The sequence below is a fragment of the Etheostoma spectabile genome, chromosome 22 (assembly GCF_008692095.1).
Source record: "Etheostoma spectabile isolate EspeVRDwgs_2016 chromosome 22, UIUC_Espe_1.0, whole genome shotgun sequence".
Lineage (NCBI taxonomy): Eukaryota > Metazoa > Chordata > Actinopteri > Perciformes > Percidae > Etheostoma > Etheostoma spectabile.
Window position 1 is genome coordinate 19,238,488 of NC_045754.1, and position 20,821 is coordinate 19,259,308.

Genomic DNA, 20,821 nt, shown 5'->3' on the forward strand with positions numbered 1-20,821 from the left:
GAAGTGATATTCCTCATCTGTGATTGTAGGCCATTTCCCAGGTTTTTAGTCCTTTGTCACTAAGTGGTCCCCATGTGTCTTTACAGGGTCCCCGGGGCATCCAAGGGCCTGCAGGACAACCTGGCAAAGCTGGCAAGAGGGTGAGTGAACTCAATGACCTGGTCCACTCTCACCGTGCTGTGTGTGTGCTCACATATCTCTGTGTTTGTTGCTGTGTGGTTGTTTGTACTTGTGGTCACTGCTGAAACGCTGAGAGGCTTATTTCCACTCCAACAAACCTTTGCTTGATATGTGCTTAAACGCCTGCACTGCCTCCAATCCTCGGATCAATGGCCAGGCAGTAAATCTGTCTAAAAATGTCAAAATGGGAAAACTCGCAATGGATGTGGGAGGAAATTAGTGTCACAGTGCCGTCACTCTGCAGGGCCAAACATCTTGAACTAATTGATTACTAATAATAAACATTAACCAGTTATGGGCAAATTAGTCATGCAGGCTTGATGCATGGGTTATTTGTGAGCCATTGTCAAAATGTAATAAAACACTACTGTATCGGACAAATTTTCTTGCATCCTCTTTTCTGTCACTTCAAACGATTTAAAAAATATTAATAATAATAAAGGAGCAAAGGAGAAGAGGTTATAGTTTCAAAGGATTGTAAAAACATAACTTCAACAGAAAATCTGAGTAGTATGAGAATATTATTTATTATTTTAGAACTTCTCCCGTGTTGTGTACTGACAGCAGGCTTTACAGATGATTCCCAGTCTCCCTTAGTTCCACCTTGAATGTTTAACATAAAAATATTGCTGATATTTGTCAACCAGTAATTTGTGTTAGTCAGCATTCTGCTTCACTGCCTGCTCTTTGATTCCAACACTGTCTACTGTTTCAGGTATATTCTAATGTGAAGTGATTTAAGAAATATTTCAAATATTTCATTTTCTTATTACTGGCACAATCCAACAAGCCACCTGGACAAGACAAAAAAGACTATAATAACACAATAAACAACTTCGAGAACAGTGTTTTTAGCCTAAACTCATCTTAGAAGCTATTGCAATATGTCGGTCTTTTTGTCTATGTGTAATTTCTGCTAATGTTTTGAAGGGTCGTGCCGGAGCTGACGGGTCCCGTGGAATGCCCGGAGAGTCAGGCTCCAAGGTATGCCATCACCCAACGTTCCATGTTCATGTGACTATGTACAGATGAGAAACAGCGCATTATTTTCATAAAGCATTGCTACGAGCATACTGCAGCCCATGATGATTCTTCATGTGTGATGTTGCGTGGTCTGGTGACATTCTCTGCTGTGTTTCTGTACAGGGTGACAGAGGTTTCGATGGACTGCCCGGACTGCCTGGTGAAAAGGGACACAGGGTGAGTACAGTATGGTGCTTGTTGTCAGTTCAGTTCGTCAAAAACATGTCAAATATACAACTTGAGATGTTCTCAAAAACTTTTCGCTTTTAGCTTTTGAGTCCTTTACTGTTGTAGATCCCACTGAAGTTTAATGTCTGTGAGACTTGTCCATTGAGAGTAACAATGAACCAGATGTTTGCTTGAGAAAAAACCTCCTGTAGATGCTTTTAAGCTTATGAGCAAAATACAACTTTCTTTACTTGATAAGTCACAGAACTGGCATTTAAACCAAATACCTTAGTTATCGGCGATGTTTATGTATGTCTGAAGGGTTGGTTGTGTGGATGGCAAAAATTTAGGCTGGAATCAAATATATTTTGCTGCAGTCACCACTCACCGGTCAGAGATCGCGTTGAGTAACTTGCTTTAATTTCAGTGTGATGAATAAATAACTGCAATGTCATGCGGGCAATAATTGATTAAAAAGGCGTAATTTGTTTCATACCACTAATGTGCCTGCATCATTAGGCCTGACATGGAAAACATGTAATGACAGGATTGCACTGAAGCCAGAAAGACATATTTGATGTATGCCAGGTTTGCAGAATGAACCAACATTTTACAAAGTTGACTTGGAAGCAGAAATCCCTTCATTGTGGAGGGCAAGAAAATGAAAAGGGTAAAACTCTTATAATTTCAACGTTGTCTCTAGTAAATAAAGCGCTCTGCAGTAGGTCGACAAATTTAAAATGTTAAACAAAAATATAGCAACAGCAACTGAACAATATTTAAGAATAGCACCAAAAAAACGTAAAAGTAAACAATAAGTAGAACTGTATGGTTGAAATATATAAGGCATGGAATACAACATAACAAGTGTTTTCAAAATCAAACAGAATGATGCAGAATATGTCCAGTATAAAACTGAAAGAGAAAGTCTCACACATGTAACAAGCCTAGAGTGGATTCTAGTTTTTTTGGAACCCAGATTGGACGTGATCAGTTCATAAAATGATGTATGAACCCAAATCTGTCTCACTTTCTTTCTCTCTTTCTCTATCTCTAGGGGGAGCCAGGGCCAATGGGACCCCAAGGTGCCTCTGGAGAGGATGGACAGAGAGTAAGTGCTTCCTCTCTGAGTGAATTTGAATAGAAATTGAACTTAAACTGAGGTGAACCAGTTACATCTGAGTTGGTCTACCAGCTCAGCCCTCAGGCAGCTGCAGCCGGGTGGAGACTATTAATAGGGAGGGTGGAGGGTTTGTGTTTAACCTGTCCTCCTCCTGAAACTAAGGTCGCGTCCAAACTAGGTTTCAAGGGCTATACAGCCCTCGGTCTATCCCCTACCCCTCGGTCCTAATAGGTATTGGGACAGCACTAGGTCCCGCGTGAACGCGCAAAAGCTAGGGGAAGGGGTAAGGGGTAGGGGTAAGGGAAAGGAATGGGATTCAGCCTAACTACCCCACTCTACCCTCCACCCCTAGGCGGATACTACTTCAACAACATTTGGTTATGTTGAGATTAGGGCCTGTCTAATACAGGCTTTCCAGAGTTTAGGATTGTAGGTGGTGATATAATTTTAATGTTTCAATACAAAATGCCATTATTTACTTACAGACTGTATTTGTGAAGACCAATTCAATACATTTACTCTCCCTTCTGTCTTTTTCTTCCCTTAGGGCGAGGATGGAGAGATCGGGCCCCGAGGATTAGCTGGCGAGAGTGTAAGACTTGTCTGCTGTTGGCATTATTTCATCATGCTATCCCAAACATATGGGATTCCAACAAGATTCCAATAAAGCCTGCTTTTAAGTAATCTCTGATATAAAGTCTCTCTTTGACAAAGTATCCGCCAGAGGACACGATTGTCCAACTGAAAAGTATTCAACATTGATTTGACTATAGAATATAAGTTGTTGCTTCTCATTCTTCATAGGGTCCTAGAGGTTTGCTTGGACCTCGTGGTCCTCCGGGACCCCCTGGATCTCCTGTAAGTACCATCATGTTTACCACCATTATCCTTACAGTAAACTATCTTTAAAATTTAACTTGATATAAGGTATACATGAGTCTTTTCTGACTTGTCCTTTGCAGGGTGTTGCTGGAGTTGATGGGCCTCCAGGTCCCAAAGGAAACATGGTATGAACCCAGTATACTCTTACTAAACTGACTCAAAGTAACTAAGCTGTACATAGAGCTGAGCGTCATGGAGAAAATCAAATAACACAATATTTTAGATCAGATACATTGATATCTATATTGCGGCAATATTGTAGGGTATTGACTATTGGATTGGACAGTTGGACAAAGATTTTTGATAAATAATCATCAGTAATGTGGATATGATGACTAAGTGTGTAGAGGCAAATAATCAAACAGCTAAAAAATGACATAACTTTACTGTAATGTAGCCTTTAAAACCAGGAAAAGACAATACTTATGTCATATTACGATATTACGATGTCAAAATGTAAGACGATATCTTGTCTCATGTCTATATGGATAAAATATCGATATAATGCCCAGCCTTACGACCTGGTAGTTTAGGCTGATAAATCCCTTTAGGTGCACATTAAGAGGATAAAGGGCATTCCAATGGCTCAGAGGGCCTGAGAAGGAGAGTAGTCTCCATAGGCAGCTCAGGATCAAATTATAATTTGTGGTGCTGCCTTTCTAGATATTACAGGATAAGTAGTTTATAATGAAGTTTGAATTGTGCAATAGCTATTTTGGGTCAAATGTACCCTCAAGTCCTTGAATGCATTTACAGTTTAACAGTGTTTTTCATGTATGTGGTGTATATTTTGTTATCACTTCATGACACAATAGAATACAGTCCCAATTAGTTAAGATCTGAGAGACATTCATATTGCAGTAGATAAGGCAGGGTAGTGGGAGTAGGTGCACCAAAACACTTCTTCAAACTATGACTATTTACTCAAATAACTTGTGGAATAAGTTAATCCTCTAACAGCTTAATGACACTAAATATAGTAGAGAATAAGAGTGTGCTTTGTTGGATTTTATCTTGAAGTTTGGTTGTTGCTTGTACAGTAAACAATACGTTGTCACCCTTTCTACATTATGTATACATGACCATTTACAATATTAAACATAAATGTTGCCATTTGATTTGAATTCAATTATTTACTCCACTTGGCACGGGAAGCAGTTCAAATAAAGCATGTTTACGCTCCAGAGTCATTTTGCTGTTGATAGGCCGAAGGTTGGACGGAACCTACTTGATTGTTGATAATAAGAATGATGAGTATAATATTATAATTCAAGTGGCAGTATTTGGCACAGAGGATTACTAGTAGTGTTCAATTTTGACATCCTCCATCTAATTTCAGGGACCGCAAGGAGAACCAGGCCCACCTGGGCAGCAGGGAATCCCCGGAACACAGGTAAACAAATCAATCATACGCCCGTGAAGCTTATGACAAAGGCAAAGTGCAGTGTCGATGCATGCATGATCATGTGTTATTCCAGTAAAGGGGTCACATTCAGACTTGTTTTAGACCTCATTGCAGTCTGTATCTTCCACCACAAACTCTGCATGCAGAGAAAAGCAGATTTACTTAGGATTCACTGTTGACAGCTTACAGACTTAGAGATGCATTTGAATAATTCAATGCACAGTTGAACAGCTGCCTCCTCACAGCATGGTGTGATGTTGTTTATCCTTCCAGGTGTAAAAGACGAGGTTGTACCTTTTTAGTTAAATTTGAGGCATCAAATCAGAAGTTGACCTGTCAAAAGGAATGCTTATCTTCATTTCGACTTTTTGAATTTGCTCTTTTCTGCCCACCCTTCTTCTGTTCCTCTCACCACACACACACACACACACACACACACACACACACACATACACACACCACATATATACTCACAACCCCCACACACTTTTTTTTTACAAGTAGTTTTCTTGGGTTTATATTTTGAAAGGAGAATGTTTTGGGACTGATCCAGTTGAATGCATCTTATTCATGTAGGTGGAATTCCTGCAAAGCTGCCACACCTGTTAGAGCAAGCTTCAGTGCCTGAAATTACCCCTGCGACACACACACCCACACACATGCACTGGCACACATCAGGTAGCCACTTAGAAACGCACATATGGAAATCACAAGCATGCTAATTTGCCTACAGACACACACACACACACACACACACACACACACACACTGGCACACATCAGGTAGCCATTTGTAAACGCATATGGAAATCACAAGCATGCTAGATGCTATTTTACCTACACACACACACACACACACACCACACACACACACACACAAACACATAGCTATTTTAACTATTTACAATTCCAACAAACTCTTCAGCTTATCCAGCTTGTGTGTGTGCATGTGTGTTTAAGCATGCTTGTTGTTGCTATAGCAAAAGACTTATTTCTTTGTGTCTCTGTCTCATAGGGTCTTCCTGGTCCTCAAGGCCCTATCGGACCACCTGGTGAAAAAGTATGTAACCCTGTTATTTTTCTGTGAATATTACTGTAAGTGTCTTGCTTTTTAGCTTAACTAATCAGGCAACAAAGGAAAGGTCATAAAATATTTTATGTTCAGTTTTTTGGAACCTGTAGATACTGTGAGTGAACTCTGCATTGCTACCTGAGTAATAAAGAATTCTTAAACTAGTTTGTATCCTCTGAGCTTTGACCTTGCATGTATTTTTCTTTTCCCCATACAGGGACCGCAGGGCAGGTCGGGGTTGGCTGGACTACCTGGAGCTGATGGGCCTCCTGTGCGTGCTCTTATCACCTATATACGTACATACAGTATATCAGTATTACACACACACACAAACAGAAATATGACACCAATCTCCTCCCATAACATCCACCCAAACCTCAGACATTGTTTCTGAAATCCTTTTTTTTGTACTTAAAGACATATGTTTGCTAGTACATACACATGGACATTCCTGTAACTGTACAGTACATGATATAAAAACAGTTTTGAAGCAAAGCAGGGTTGTAGAGGTGATGAGATTTTAAGCACAATTATTTTTTCTCAACACCAAGTTCAACCCACGATTTTCATCACAAAACTAACCTGTGTAGTCTGATGACCTCTGATAAATTAACCAAACTGTTACACAATACATGGGTATGGGATGCAGATCCGGTAGTATGTGACATTATGCCTTATACCATTTTCAGCCACACCCTGGCTCATAGATGTAGAGCTTTGTGTATAATTTGTTACTATTGGCCACCGTAAAAAAAATAAATTAACTTGATTTATATTGATTTATAGTTTTTATTTAGTTTAAAGACCTTGACACAACTACAATCTCTCATTTAAACTAAACCAGATGTATAATAATGCATTTTAAACTGTAAAGAATTGTGTCTTTTGGATGGGTTTACCCTTTCAGTCTATGACACACACAGAGCATTTCTGTGAAATACTGACAAAGTGTGCCTCTCAAGCATGTGAGAGTGATATCTCTCAAGGCAAAGAAATATAAGAAATATGCTTTTGAGTTTTGTTATTCTAGACCTGTAGTATCTCATGTCATTCCTCCCTGTCTGCCCTTGCTAGGAGAGGTGTGTAAGTTCAAGAGGTAGACAGCCCTTAGTTGCCCTGAGGCCCCAGATCCTGGTGATTTACAGCCTTCTGCCTCAACCTCGCACCTCAAATTGGAAGTGCCAGGTGTTCACAGCTAAAGGTTTCCATATGTATGTGTCGAGCCGTTCGTATAGGCATGTCTACCTGCCCCGTCAGTCAGACTCTAGCAGTAACCATCACACTAGTGGCCATTAACACACAGAACTGAATTTGTGCAGCACAAAAACCCCCATAAAGTGCACACTGACAGGGAAAAACCTGTGTTGTCAGTGTAAATCAGACAAAATGCAGTTTTGACCATGTTTAAATGGATTCAACACGGCTCCGCTTTGGTTTGAAAAGGCTTATCAGGTTACTCTGTGGGCAAGGAGCCTTTGGCCAGTTAGATCATCCCTTCGCTGTCATTCTCAGATTTGTATGTTTCTTGCTTTGCCATGCCAACTAGAGCAGCTATATAAAGGAAAGGCCTTTCCCCTTATAGATTTCTAATGGTACCACCATTTCACATATAGTGCACTTCTTGTTTGAAAAGATGCTTCAACATCATTAATTGTTGCATAACATACGTCTGTTCACACCATACACTGCATTGGGTTTTTAGTTAAAAAACAACATTGTAATGTAACAACCCCTTTTAACCAATGTGTGTGAATGCTTCTTTTACAGGGTCATCCTGGTAAGGAGGGTCCACCTGGAGAGAAAGGAGCCCTGGTAGGTGTATTTAAGAAGGATTTGAGTCATTTGGGTAAGATATTTATTTGCATGTGTGTTTGCTGCAGTGGAAAGAAGACCAAAATGTTATTTTTGTCTACCTTGATAGATCAAATTATCGTTTATTTAAATGACACATTCAGAAGCATTGCACCGCTTCTTTTAGTTCTGCTTAACAAGCTAGGTTGTTAATTTAACTAACTAACTTGGCAACGACCAGATGATAATTATGTGATTAGCTGTCAATGGAAAAATGAAAAATGTTATGTTTTCATGTATAATTGAATTTTAATTTCTTGAAGAAAAATATGCGTTTTTGTGTCAGCAGATTGTAATTTAAACAAACCTTTCATAGTGACAGAATACTTTGTAATTTAAAGTTAGTTATTAGGATTCGTTTATATTTTGTTCTAAAAAAATTGTCTTCCAGCCTCTGTTATGGATGAACGATAATAATTCAGTTTTCTGTGCATTTTGTTTACATACATGGATAAAATGTTTCAGATGCAAATATATAGAGACTTTGTAATTAGTCAGTATATTAGAAAATATAATTAGTGACTTCAGAACAATTGAAAACCTACAGTTATATCATACATCTACTCCTTCCATATTCTTTTCCAACCACACTGTTAAGCATTTACTATCGTTACCATTGTTTTCTATTCTCTAGGGTCCATCAGGCCCACAGGGTCCTATTGGTTATCCTGGCCCTCGTGGTGTCAAGGTACGGTTTGAGTATTTCCTATTCCTCACTATAAGAAAGTCCTCCCTTTTATAATATTGTACATATTGGTATTGTCTTGTATTCTGATGCTTATTTATCTCTCCTTCCTGTCCAATAGGGTGCGGATGGTGTTCGTGGTCTCAAGGGGGGAAAGGGAGAGAAGGTATAAACTTCTTAAAATGCAAAATAGTTTCCACAACATTTCTCAATTTACCGTGCAGGTTATAGCCACTGAGCAGCCAAAAAAGCTTTTGAATACTAGAGGTGTGCCTCAGAGTCTGCGTCGAGAAAGATTTCCAAAACAAAGTTGAAGTAAATATTCTGACCCATGACAAACTGGATACTATTTATTGTAAATGCTGTACTAAAATTTGCTCAAAATCACATTGATATGATTAAGATATCGATTTTGTGTTTGGAGTATCGTTTCAAAGTACGCAGACTAAAGTTTAAGCATGCTGTCCAAAATGCCGTGGGTCAAAGTGTTTGTCTAAACTTCACTCATTTTGGGAGGATGGCAACGACAGCAAAATAAAGTTTGGGAACAGCCTGTAAATATATTCATGTCACAGATATTCTGTCTGTAACTGTGGCTGTTTAACTTCCTGCCCAACTTTGTTTTGGCTCTTTTGAGCTGGTCCACACCAGGTCAGGCTGCTGCTGCCTGAAGGTTCTATGCACAGGTCGATAGCCATCTTCAGTGGAGACAGAGACTTTCTCCAAGTGACCCTCAATCAGTTGTTGAATGTAAAGCTGTCATGCTCTAGGCTTCTGGTTTCAAAGAACACTACAATCCATCTCAAGCACTTTTGAAGTGTGTGACTGTATGTGTGTGTGTCACGATGTAGAATTTAAACTATGGGGCTGCATAAAATCTGTTATCTTACTGAGGGGATTTGTTTCTCACTACAATGATATACAGTATTCATATCAGTTTTTAGAATTATTTTTTGAATCAATGTTAGATTTATTCTGTTGCAAGATATTAAAAATCTAAACCTTGAGGAGAAAGGGTTTGTTATGAATAAAGGATGTGCCAGTTGCTGGCAACAGACATGCTCAGTGCTGCATTATGCATCAGATAGGGTTGACAACACAGGTGACAGACTAGAAAAGAGTCAAAGGAAAGAGACAAAGGTCTGGCTGAAGTGAATAGTGTCCTCCAGCATCCATTGGATTGTGTTTATCTCAATCATTGAAAATTCACTGAATTATTTGATTTCAATGTATGAAATCCCTTTCCATGTATGGCTGACAAATAAATACCAATTCAATTGTACCAAATTCCCCAAAATAAGTTGGTGCAGGTGCCAAACGCAGCTCATTCGGTAGGTAAATAAAGCATAGCTCAGCAGCTAAACCTAGTTCCTTAGATTTGCTGTTCAACTATCTGGCCAGCAGATGGCATCATCAATCCTGCGATCCACAGAGTGAACGAGAGCAGGCTGTGTTTTTAACAGGACGTGTCAGGAGTCAAAAAGATATTCCCCAGTGAAATGAAAAAAAACATTGCTTGTCAAAGGCTCTCAGTAGGATATAAACAAAAGCCTTAAAAAAGACTATATATTGAAATAGCTGAACAATTACTAGCAAATGCAATGACTTGTTTATGTTTCATTTTAGGGCGAGGATGGTTTCCCAGGTTTCAAGGGAGACATGGGACTCAAAGGAGACCGGGTGAGAAGCATCATCTATCATACAAATAACAAGTCCAGTCAGGTCCATGTTCTTCATATGGAGGCAATTACAATACATTGGAATATTCTCGTTGTGTGTTTGTGTTCCAGGGGGAGCTTGGCATAGTTGGGCACCGTGGAGAGGATGGTCCTGAGGGTCCCAAAGGCCGAGCTGGCCCCAACGGAGAGTCAGGTCCCATTGGTCCTGCTGGAGAGAAGGTACGAGGGCTCAATGATTAAGGGTGTTGGAAAGCCAGTACTAGAATCATGTTTTCATCTCTTTTTTTTTTTTCTTTTTTGCTCTCTTTGTGCTAAAGTTGTATTGCTGGGCTGATGACGTGTGCTGTTAATGTCTTGCAGGGTAAACTGGGCGTTCCAGGACTGCCAGGTTATCCAGGAAGACAAGGACCTAAGGTAATTTAGCGTCACTCTCACCACAATAAAGGGTGTTTCATTGACTGAATCTGCACCTGTCAGCTCTGCTATAAGAACTGTGAGGGCATCACAGTTATCACAAAATGCTGACATAACACAACAGGCCAAAAGGTCCTCACTGGACAACCTGATGACTTCAGCAAAAAAAGGATCTACCATCAGAATAATTATTAGAAAATATCAATTGTAAAAACACACTATTTTAGTGCAGAACCAGTAGGAGAGATGCGTGGTACCTGCATTCCTTTGAAACAGGAGGGCTTTAGTGCTCATCAATATTAGACATGCTTCGTGCTTCTTTTTACGGACAGTACCTGTAAAAAAGTTGGTACCACTTACCACTAAGACAAGGCACCATTTACAAAGAGTTTGTAGGAAGCAGCTTTATTACCCTTGGATGCAGAGTATTTTGATCAAAATACATGTATTAACAGCATATTAAGATTTCATAATTGCAGACTTAATGGCTTTGTAGAAAGTAAGAAACCAATAAGCATTACCAATATTTATTTTTACCATTCTTACCAAATATGAAGGAAAACATTACGTGGCAACCCAGAAACTTAATCTGAGTAATCCCTTGTAACTGATCCGTCAATCATTAATGCATCATTTATTAACAATTGTAAAAGTAATTAGTTGTGATTTATGAATAAATAAGGGTATCTTATTAGAATATAGAATTTTCATATACATAATTGTTAATTACCTTTTGCACAATTACAATGGCACAATTTTTGTAACTAATACAATTCTCAATGCAGCAGTTTGATCAGATGAAACACTGAATTTTTGTCTCATTTGGAAATCATGGGAATCATACCAATGTCTTCAGTTTACGCTGAAGTGATTCACTGATATTAAAAATAGGGCTTGGTATCGCCACTGATTTCCCAAATCAGTTCAATTCTCATCAACAAAGTCCAAATTTAATTCAATTTACTATTTGATTTGATTTGATTAGGGATTAGGGATTTGATTATTTCAGTTACCATACCAATTTTGCTTGGATATTAAAGAGATACTCAGATAACTAATGCTGTACATTTTACAAAGAACCCTATAACCAGTTTTTTTCTTTTTTAAATCAAAGGTTTACATTATGAGTTGACCCCAACACAGTGACATTAATGTATTTTTTATTTAACATGTACACACAACAGTCAACACAATACATTTCTACTCTACAGACTCCACAGTTAGTGAGTGTTGAGTGACCAAAAACAATTTTGTTTTTTTTGGTGCAGACGGTGTATACACAAAGCCATACATACAACAAGTAACCATTTACAGTACCATACCAAAACTTAGCCTACTTATAGTTAGACCCACTCCCGACATTCTATCCATTGGTTGGTACCAATGGATGCCTTAGGTTGTCTAGATTCATATCAGAACTCCAGCTTTAAAACCGAGCCTGCTAAACCGCCTAAAGACAGTAATGTTGGCCGAGATCACCGGCGGCCTGCTGGTCTGTGTGGGTTAAAGATCAATCTCAGCATTTTTTTTTATCGTTGTCGGATCATTTAAAAGATTGATTTGAATGATCTGATATAAAAAAAAAAAAAAAAAAAAACATCCCTAGTTAAAAACTATGCGTCAAACCTTAGAATGTGACAGCTGTCTTTGCTTCAATGGAATTGTTCATTTGAATTCACCAGAACAAAGAATAAACTATTGAGACTTTAAATCCTTGTAAAAGCGGATGACATGTACTTGCATTAATTACAGGCGCACGATCATAAACAATTTCTTTGCTGGCAAGTGTGAACATGAATTGACGATGAGATGCGCTGCCAGCTTGTGTTGGGATGAAGCAGTGCCACAGGCATGTCTAAGGACTGCCCATGGGATAAAACATGATGGACTTAATTAATAAGTAAATCAAAATTTGACAGTGTAACATTTTTACAGAGGCATGGGGTAGACTTAATCAAGCTGTAGTGATTTGTGGAACTCTTACATTCGGAGGAAGTCAAAGTTTGTCATTGATTGGATTTTTATTGACTGTCCCTAATGCAACGTGTGGTGAGATGCTGCAGAATGGGTAAGCTGCTTTTTAATCCGCTGTTCACAAAGAAAAACATCATGTCACCTTGTCTTGTGTTAACAGGGGCTAAGCCTTTTGTTTTAAAGTCCTTCTCTCTTTGTATGTGTTTGTGTGCTTCCCCCATAATCATATAAGTTTAGAGAATTCGCCTGAGAAACTTCGTTTTTGAAACGTCTATTCTGCCAGCCTGATAAACATTGTGGCGACACCAGAGTGGGAAAACTTTCTGAATTTGATATATTCTCTTGGGAATGTGGGAAATGTTTTTGTAAAACCTTCACTGCACAGGCACATTGAGAATGTGTTTTAAACTGCAATTTTTAAAATGTTCGTTGTATCAAATAGTGGTGTTCAACCAAACGGAAGAAAAACCTTTTTTATTCTTTAAAACATCATTAATAAATTTAGAAAGGAACAAAGTGTCATGGATGTAATCAGTTTTCAAACTCATACTAAATTCATGGAATTTTATATTGTAAGAGCCATGGTATAAACTGTGTGAAACTACAGTGTGTAGCTGAAGATGATATCTAACAATAGCGCAGATAAATACAGGATGAGCCCTCATTAGCATTCATGCCCTGACCCATCCAGCAGCTGTCTTGTTTCCCCTCCATGATATCTCCCTCTTCTATTGACAGGGCTCGAGTGGTTTCCCTGGGTTCCCTGGAGCCAACGGCGAGAAAGGAGCTAGGGTAAGAAAACACACACACGTGTGTGTGTGTGTATATATATATATATATATATATATATGAACAATAAGTCACTCAAGAGTGATGGGTTCCTACTCACACACACACTCTCACACTGTGCCTGTTTGTGTATGAAAATCACCATGCCATGATATCCCAGCACAAAAGGAAATTGATTCCTATTATAAAGGCATCTCTATGGTGACTTGGCACAAAAAATAGCAGCAGCAAAATCAATGTTGGGGAGAGAACAAAAGACGTGGAAACAATTGTGCTTTTATTGAGCCCCTCTCCCTATGTCTAGCCTTGGAAAAAATAAGTTGCTCACCCAATTTCCTTAAGAAAGAATTCACGGTGCAGCTTTTACTTTCAACAGTTAACTATGAAATATACATCGTATTTCTGGCTCATCTTGATTCACCTTAATAAAAAAAAATATCCACTTTCAATAAATGTATAAAGTGGTGATAAAATATAAGCTTATCTTTCTTGAGTATATCAGAATCATTTAATGGACACTTTGAAGTACATTGTCTCACTTAAGCCAAGGCTACCTGCCAAAATTAAACAGTCAATTGTTTTCATCAAATCATCACATTTTGGCAAGAGAGCCATTTGCAGCTATTGTAGAAATATGATCTCTGCGTTTGTTGGCAGGCTGTTTCTGCTGCTGAAGTCAGCCAACCATTGGAAATACTATCACTTAGCCAATTGTCATTTGAGAAGTGCATGTTGTAACTATAAACACAAAACTCCAGTACAACTTTTTCTTGTCATTGAGATATGACTGGTTGTTTCCCTTGTTCCTAATAGCTAACAAAGATATTAGTGGTCAAAGCTAAAACTCCCTTTTTTATTAAGATGTTATTCAAAGACTCATGCAAGCAATATGTGTCTCAATGCTCTGAAACATCAGAAAAATCTTATTTAACATTTTATCTTTAAATTTTTTTTCAAACGTGTTGTTTCATTTATAAATTTAATACAGGAAACAAATTGTTCTGTGGCTGTTTGGCCTTGTTGAAAGGATAGATGTTGATGCTGGATTCATGTTTAATAATGACAACCAGAAAGTGTGAGTGCCTAAATGTTCTGCTTTTGGTAATCTAACAGGGCATCGCAGGCAAACCTGGGCCCAGAGGGCAAAGAGGTCCAACGGTATGTATTTTTCTGTCCACGATTTCCATAATAAATCTAATTAAATCATCTTGTATACAAGTGAATTTTCATTCAACAGTTTCATTACATTCTTGTAACTCGTACATAGTGATAGCAGGCTTCTGTATGATTCTTGAGTTTTTCTCTCTCTTTAGGGTCCTCGTGGGGGTCGAGGAGCCAGAGGTCCAACAGGAAAACCTGGTCCTAAGGTACAACAGATATGCTAATCACAACAAAACGCTTACACTGGGTTGAAGGTTTTTTCCAGGGTAGCATTCTATCCAGCAGAAATAAAATCCAATAAAAATATTGACAGATTGTGAACAATGCCTCATTCTACTGCTCCCACCGAGCCCCATGCGTAGTGTAAAAACATAACTTTATATTAACTGATGATGATTTATTGTTGTGTGTTGCAGGGCACAGCAGGCAACGACGGCCCTCCAGGTGGGCCTGGTGAGAGAGTAAGTCTATTATGTTGTCTTAAGCCATTCAGTGTCATCCACCTACTACATGATAATGATATTTAGACTTAAACATTATTGTAATTTGTAATAGGGCCTTAATGTGAATTGATTCTAATTGTTTAAGATATAGTCAGTGTTGACCTTCAAATTTTGTGATTTGTTCAAACACTCCAGGGTTCGAAGTTTAATCATGAGATAAGGATTTCAATAAATTAATCTAGTAGTAGTATTCCCACAAGGTGCTCTTACTGGAGGATGACAGTTTTTTTTCTATTTGTGATTTTCCTAGAAAGACAATAGGATCAGTAAGGGTTAACTGTAAATATTAAGAAGTAATAGATTCAGAGTTATTCAAAATCAATGAAGCTTTTAATTTCATTAACTTTAATTTAATGCGTGTTTGTGTTTTCCATTACATCCAAATGAGGTGATTCTTTGTTCTATGAAGTCTTCCTTGCCCAAAAGAAATTAATAGGTTTCCTGGCTAGGGCTTAGGTGACACACTATACACACAGTGCCGTGTAGAGCAGTTGCTGTCATTTTGGGCTTTGCTTCAATGTTGCTTCATCTAAGAGACAGCAGCATTTCAGTTTTTTATCCATTTTGTTGTAATAAAGTATATTTATCATTTGCAATGTTTTAAACTGATGTTCCAGAAAAAAAAGAACATTTTTATTTGTATTGATTAAGTTAGCTGTAGGTCGCTTACTCAGTGGCAGAGATAACAATCTCTACAGTCGCTTCACAAGAAAAGCCTTCCAGCAGTGCTGCTTTGTTAAATACCTTTCATTAGATTTTGATAGATTTCCAGTAGTGTTTTAGTACAATTTGATTTTGCTGTGTAACAAAGAAAATGTGAAACATTGATTGGAATCCAGTGGAATCCAAAGAAGGCACAGAACAAAAAAAAGCAGCTATACCCAGTGCTCAGTTTACATTGACATTTTCCTAACAATACAGGGGGAGAAATATAATTTATTACAGCACTGACAAAGCATGATGAGGGCAGGTTCATCAGAAAACAGAGCCTGCCCTCTGTTAGATTAAGGCAAAAACAAGAATGTAGGAGTGGAACCAAACTGAGTAAACGCAGCTCTTGCTTTCCACATTTACTACACAGCCAGGTGCAGTAACTTACTCATCATGACTCATTAAAATAGTCACATTTAGTATTTTCAAAGTCACACTGGATTGGGAATCATAATCACAATTTTTTAGCAAGTTTAAGCATCTCAACTGTGAAGCTGTAGGTTAGTGCTTTGGTTGGTTACAATCAACTGCAATCAACTGGATTTTTGTATTGGAATTGGGTATCAGGGTTTAAATCGAAGTCAACAAGTCAATTGACTCAATGTTCTCTACTGTATGTTGAGTATGCGTATGGCTTAAATGGCTGCCCTCAGTCCCACAGTGCGGTTTCACAGAACACTGTTGAAGCAGATATTAATAAGCAGTTTTTGACTTTCAAATTACATGATTCTATGTTGGTCGACTTTATTATGATAGATTCAAAGTTGTAAAATTCCAGCTGGATAAACTATAATGTTGTGAACTCTCGTGCACTGCTTAATAGTTCTGCAGTGCATGTTTCTTCAAATTAAAATTATTTCAAAAATCTTTTAATCAGTCCCAAAAGAGCGCACATGAGTTAAAGTAAACTCAAACGAAATGGATGAATATGACTAAAAGATATAATCAAATTGAGTCAGCTTTGAGTCATTTTTATATAGGAATGCAATGGATTTAATCAATTTGCACTGATGCAATCCCACTCTCCTGTCTTTGAAACTGGCCTTCTATATTCCCGCTGCTCACGAGTCACAACCATCATTACACATTCAATATACCAATCAAACAAATATGAACTTCAATAAGGGGTACACAAATACACTGATTAAAATATGTAACTAGAAAAGGCATTTCCCGCGTAAAATATTTGTGAATGTTGAACAGCTAAATTGCTAAAGCTAAACTAAATTGCTGGATTTAATGCGTACAAAGGTAAAGCATTGAGAATAGTTGAAAAAGTGGGAATGGTTAAAATAATTATACATTTCAATGAAATGTTTAATAACACACAAATTGTATGAAGCAAAACTGTAATATTTTATATTTTTCTGAAAAGCTGTCAGTAGGTTTTGATGTGTAAATTGTGTATGGCAAGTAAATATTGGGGGCGTGAAAGCATGTTATAGAGGTTTTAAGATGATTTTCCCTCTATAGTGATGTCATCAGCCACTCTAAGTCATGCAATACTCACTCCATTATAAGCACAGACAAAGCCTGAAGGAAACACGCGACTTAAACAGTGATACCACAAAAACTGTAAAAGATATAATAAAGCTGAATGCAACTGTGGTAGCGAAAGGTTTTGGTAACAGTTTTTAAACTGTTACCAAAACCTTTCGCTACCACAGTTGCATTTGGATGACTTTGGTAGGTGAAAGTATGTTAATTGTTAATTCTGGGTGATCTAATTAGCTTCTGCTAAAGCCCTTAGTAGAATACAAACAGACATTAAAACAAGTTCCTATTGCCTGACTCATATAAAATGATTATTACCTTTCCTCTGCAGTATCACAGTTTGACATTCGACTGGGAGGTGGCCTTATTCTACTAAGCAGTTTCTCACTCAGAATCATTTTAAACTAGAAATGCTCAAATTAAGCCTAGCTGGACCATTAATAAAATCATCTCTGCATCTCTCATTGATCTGACATTTTTTGTCTACTTCAGGGGCCTCAAGGACCTCAGGGACCAGTGGGCTTCTCTGGACCAAAGGGCCCCCCTGTAAGTATTGCTCCTTTTTGAACACTTGAAAGCTCAATCTACTGAACTGTAAAACCAGGAGTAAGGGCACGTTTAAATTAACCAAAGCGATTGCCGCAGCGTTGTGCAATGGTCGCAGTGTCACTTAAATGGCCCATTTGTGTGACCTCCCGTTTTGTTATTTAACCCCCCCAGTGTAGCATTAGTAGACTTTATATTTCACAATTACTGTTTTCCGAGTTAAAACTTTCTCGTGGCTGCGATAGAGACAGAGATGTTTACTGTTGGCTGTATGGGAGTCTCACACCACCTCAAAATAGACTGTTTAGCGCAGGGTGGGGTCGGGTTGCATTTCTCTAAAAGTTGAGTTGGTCTCAACTTTTTGCTGCAGGCCGCCGCATTATTTTCCAATGAATGGGTAGACCTGAGTTTTCACCGTACCTCCTGAGCACCGCCACACGCTTAAGTTGTTTGCCTCTAGCTCCTGATGTTCAGTGTCGACACTCATACTTCCTTTCCACTTCCTACTGTCTCAGTGGCAAATTAGCCCACTTTGCAAACATTATAAGTCAAAATTGATTCGATTTGAGGAGTTCATGGGGTGCAGTAATACATAGCAATATCCTTAATTCTGTGCAGGGATCATTAGTCTAACTTTTACTGAAGCAGAACCCATTTTCTCACTCCCCAGTCTAGGCAGCAGACAAGTGATCATTTTCCCCTATCGATTCAGGATAGATTCATAGCTGGCTCTTAGCCCTAAGCTAGTGATGTTTATTTCAACAAAAAATACAACCTGTTATTTTTTCATTTGTGTTCCAGTAGTCTAACTAAAACTTCTCTCACGCTGGACGTTATGACTGTACTGTATATGTATATTGTGCCCACAAAGCATTCGCACAATACTGCAATAACAAAATCTTATTACTTAAATAAACTTTTGTTCCAGCAATAGGGCCAATTTCATAGTCCCGTTATCCAGAGTCAATTTCGTTTTTTTGTATACACACTTACTTGGCCAATAAAACTGATTCTGAATGTACTTGTTACCTGCTAATAGTGAATCTTGCTTTCTACCTAACAGGGACCAGCTGGAAAGGACGGGCTGCCTGGGCACCCTGGTCAGCGTGGAGAGACGGTTAGTCCTGAAGATGCAATATCCTATTTGAGCGTTCAGTCACCCGTGTGGCTCCGGTTAGGCTCTGCTTCTAACTTTCTGCTGAGTGTAGGAATAGCAGACCTCACATTGAGCTGGAATTCAATAAAACATAATTTCTCACACTTGGACAGTACAAGACACTACAAGAGTGTGAGACCTTATAACTTTTACAAAAATGTTTAATCAGAAATCTCTTCTCAGTGCTCAGTCTAATCTTGTTTTAATCCTGTAAAAAGGAGTTTTGTTGTGTTAATGGCTGGTACTCTGTTACTCACTGCCATGTCAGTTTAAGTTGCCAACGAGACCTTTTTAGCTCTCATTCTTCAAATTGCCTTTCGATTGCAGGACAGATCTGATCCTCCCAATCAGTGAGCTGCACTTCAATTGAATTTCCCCACTCTTCCTCCTCCACTTCTTATGTCTATTGCTATTTCATTGCAGGGGATTACAAACAGTGAGACAACATCTCAATGAGATGCCAAAGGGGCCAAAATCTCTTTTAAAGCAACATTTTAAAGACAAAGCCCTTGTGACAATGTCTATCTGCTTGTCTCGTCTCTATTCACGCACGCACGCACGCACGCACGCACGCACGCACGCACGCACGCACGCACGCACGCACGCCACTGCATTCTGACTGAGAATATCCAGATGGCTCAGACTCCTAGCTCATAGAGATGGATACCAGGGAGCTGGGGAAGCATACTTTTCTGATGCACCTTCTATCTTGTTACAAGTTTACAAATATGCACCTGAAGGATGCTGAACTTGGATTGTCCAGCTGCAACAAGGTGTCCCTGTGTAACATTGCCTGCTCTAAAATAATTATCTTTATAATAAGACTGTAACTGAGGTATAACAAAAGTAGCAGACATAACATTTGTTGCAGCAGCATGGAACGGTGGTTTGCATAGTTTTTTTTCAGATGTGCAGTAATGAGCTTAATGAGAAAAAGCTATACTAAATCTGTACTGAAGATGCATTGATGCATAGATAGCTTATCCCATGTGACATTCTATTTAACTGGCAATAAACACAAACAAAGCAAAGTTTGACTTGATCACATCTCGTTGCAATCCCCTGCCCTCTATTCAATACTTGGTATGCATCAGTGCACCTCAGTTTGAGGAGGCTCAGAAGGCAATAAATTCTACTAAAAGCTTGACAGATCATCGCATCTATCATTAAAGCTTCCCCTTTTGCCTACTTCTTTTCCATAGATAACACCACACATGAGTGCTTCCCTGCCTTTGCTTCAATTCAAGCGACGGCAATAGAGTCTTCATTAAGGTGTTTATGGCCATAGATTTATGGACACGTGAACATGCTCCACAAGCATCCGATATGAGAATAGATCACAGCAGTAAAGATCCACATAGGCACCCATTCTCACAAGTTGCATTTAAAGGAAGTGCAAATAAAGATTTGAGTCAGTCTTTCTGAATCCTGGCTGATGCGATGGCCTGAGGGTTTCCATTGAATAATACATTACCATAAATCACAACACAGTGATCGATAGGCCTGGAGTCATAAGTCAGGTAGGATCGGCGTTTTAAAAGCTACGTTTTAATAAACTTTGTTTGGTTGTAGGATAAAAAGTTACAAATGAAATGAGTTATAAAGGTAATACGTCAGTGAAATTTGGTTATGTATGGAGTTGGACAGCTGAGGGAATCAGTGGAAAAATCAAAATGGAAAAGACGGTGTCTGACTTTAAGCATCACAGTGGGTTAATATTTGTGGAATATTGAGTACTTCAAAGAGTACTCAAGCCATTGCAGATCGAATTGTTCCTCTCCTGGAAGACAGAAGTTCATCTGACCTGTGCTGCAGTGTTGAAGTCGATGCTTGAGATGTTGAACTTCTATCTCTTATGGCTTGTCCTGTTCTGCTGTTTGAATCTGATTAAGCATATCCATAGGGAATACGATGCAAATGCAAATCAACCACGTGCTGTGAATTTCAACTTGTGCAACAAACAAAATGCATAGCAAAGTTGTTTGGCTGTTGTGCAGGCAACAGCA

The 20,821-nt window shown here is 38.6% G+C and overlaps 1 protein-coding gene across 8 annotated transcripts in view; it reads left to right on the forward strand.

Moving 5' to 3' along the window:
- Positions 1-20,821, forward strand: part of col11a1a (collagen, type XI, alpha 1a) — a 95,894-nt gene that overhangs the window by 36,381 nt on the left and 38,692 nt on the right. For 7 of the 8 annotated variants that reach the window (XM_032503774.1, XM_032503775.1, XM_032503776.1 and 4 more), the window contains 22 exons: positions 87-140; positions 1,111-1,164; positions 1,327-1,380; positions 2,429-2,482; positions 3,042-3,086; positions 3,299-3,352; positions 3,457-3,501; positions 4,716-4,769; positions 5,796-5,840; positions 6,070-6,123; positions 7,620-7,664; positions 8,338-8,391; positions 8,510-8,554; positions 10,015-10,068; positions 10,179-10,286; positions 10,428-10,481; positions 13,194-13,247; positions 14,358-14,402; positions 14,558-14,611; positions 14,822-14,866; positions 17,606-17,659; positions 18,723-18,776. In XM_032503774.1, coding sequence (XP_032359665.1) covers positions 87-140; positions 1,111-1,164; positions 1,327-1,380; positions 2,429-2,482; positions 3,042-3,086; positions 3,299-3,352; positions 3,457-3,501; positions 4,716-4,769; positions 5,796-5,840; positions 6,070-6,123; positions 7,620-7,664; positions 8,338-8,391; positions 8,510-8,554; positions 10,015-10,068; positions 10,179-10,286; positions 10,428-10,481; positions 13,194-13,247; positions 14,358-14,402; positions 14,558-14,611; positions 14,822-14,866; positions 17,606-17,659; positions 18,723-18,776 — 1,179 coding nt within the window. The remainder of the gene's footprint in view (positions 1-86; positions 141-1,110; positions 1,165-1,326; positions 1,381-2,428; positions 2,483-3,041; positions 3,087-3,298; positions 3,353-3,456; positions 3,502-4,715; positions 4,770-5,795; positions 5,841-6,069; positions 6,124-7,619; positions 7,665-8,337; positions 8,392-8,509; positions 8,555-10,014; positions 10,069-10,178; positions 10,287-10,427; positions 10,482-13,193; positions 13,248-14,357; positions 14,403-14,557; positions 14,612-14,821; positions 14,867-17,605; positions 17,660-18,722; positions 18,777-20,821) is intronic. The other variant, XM_032503781.1, reaches the window with a different exon arrangement.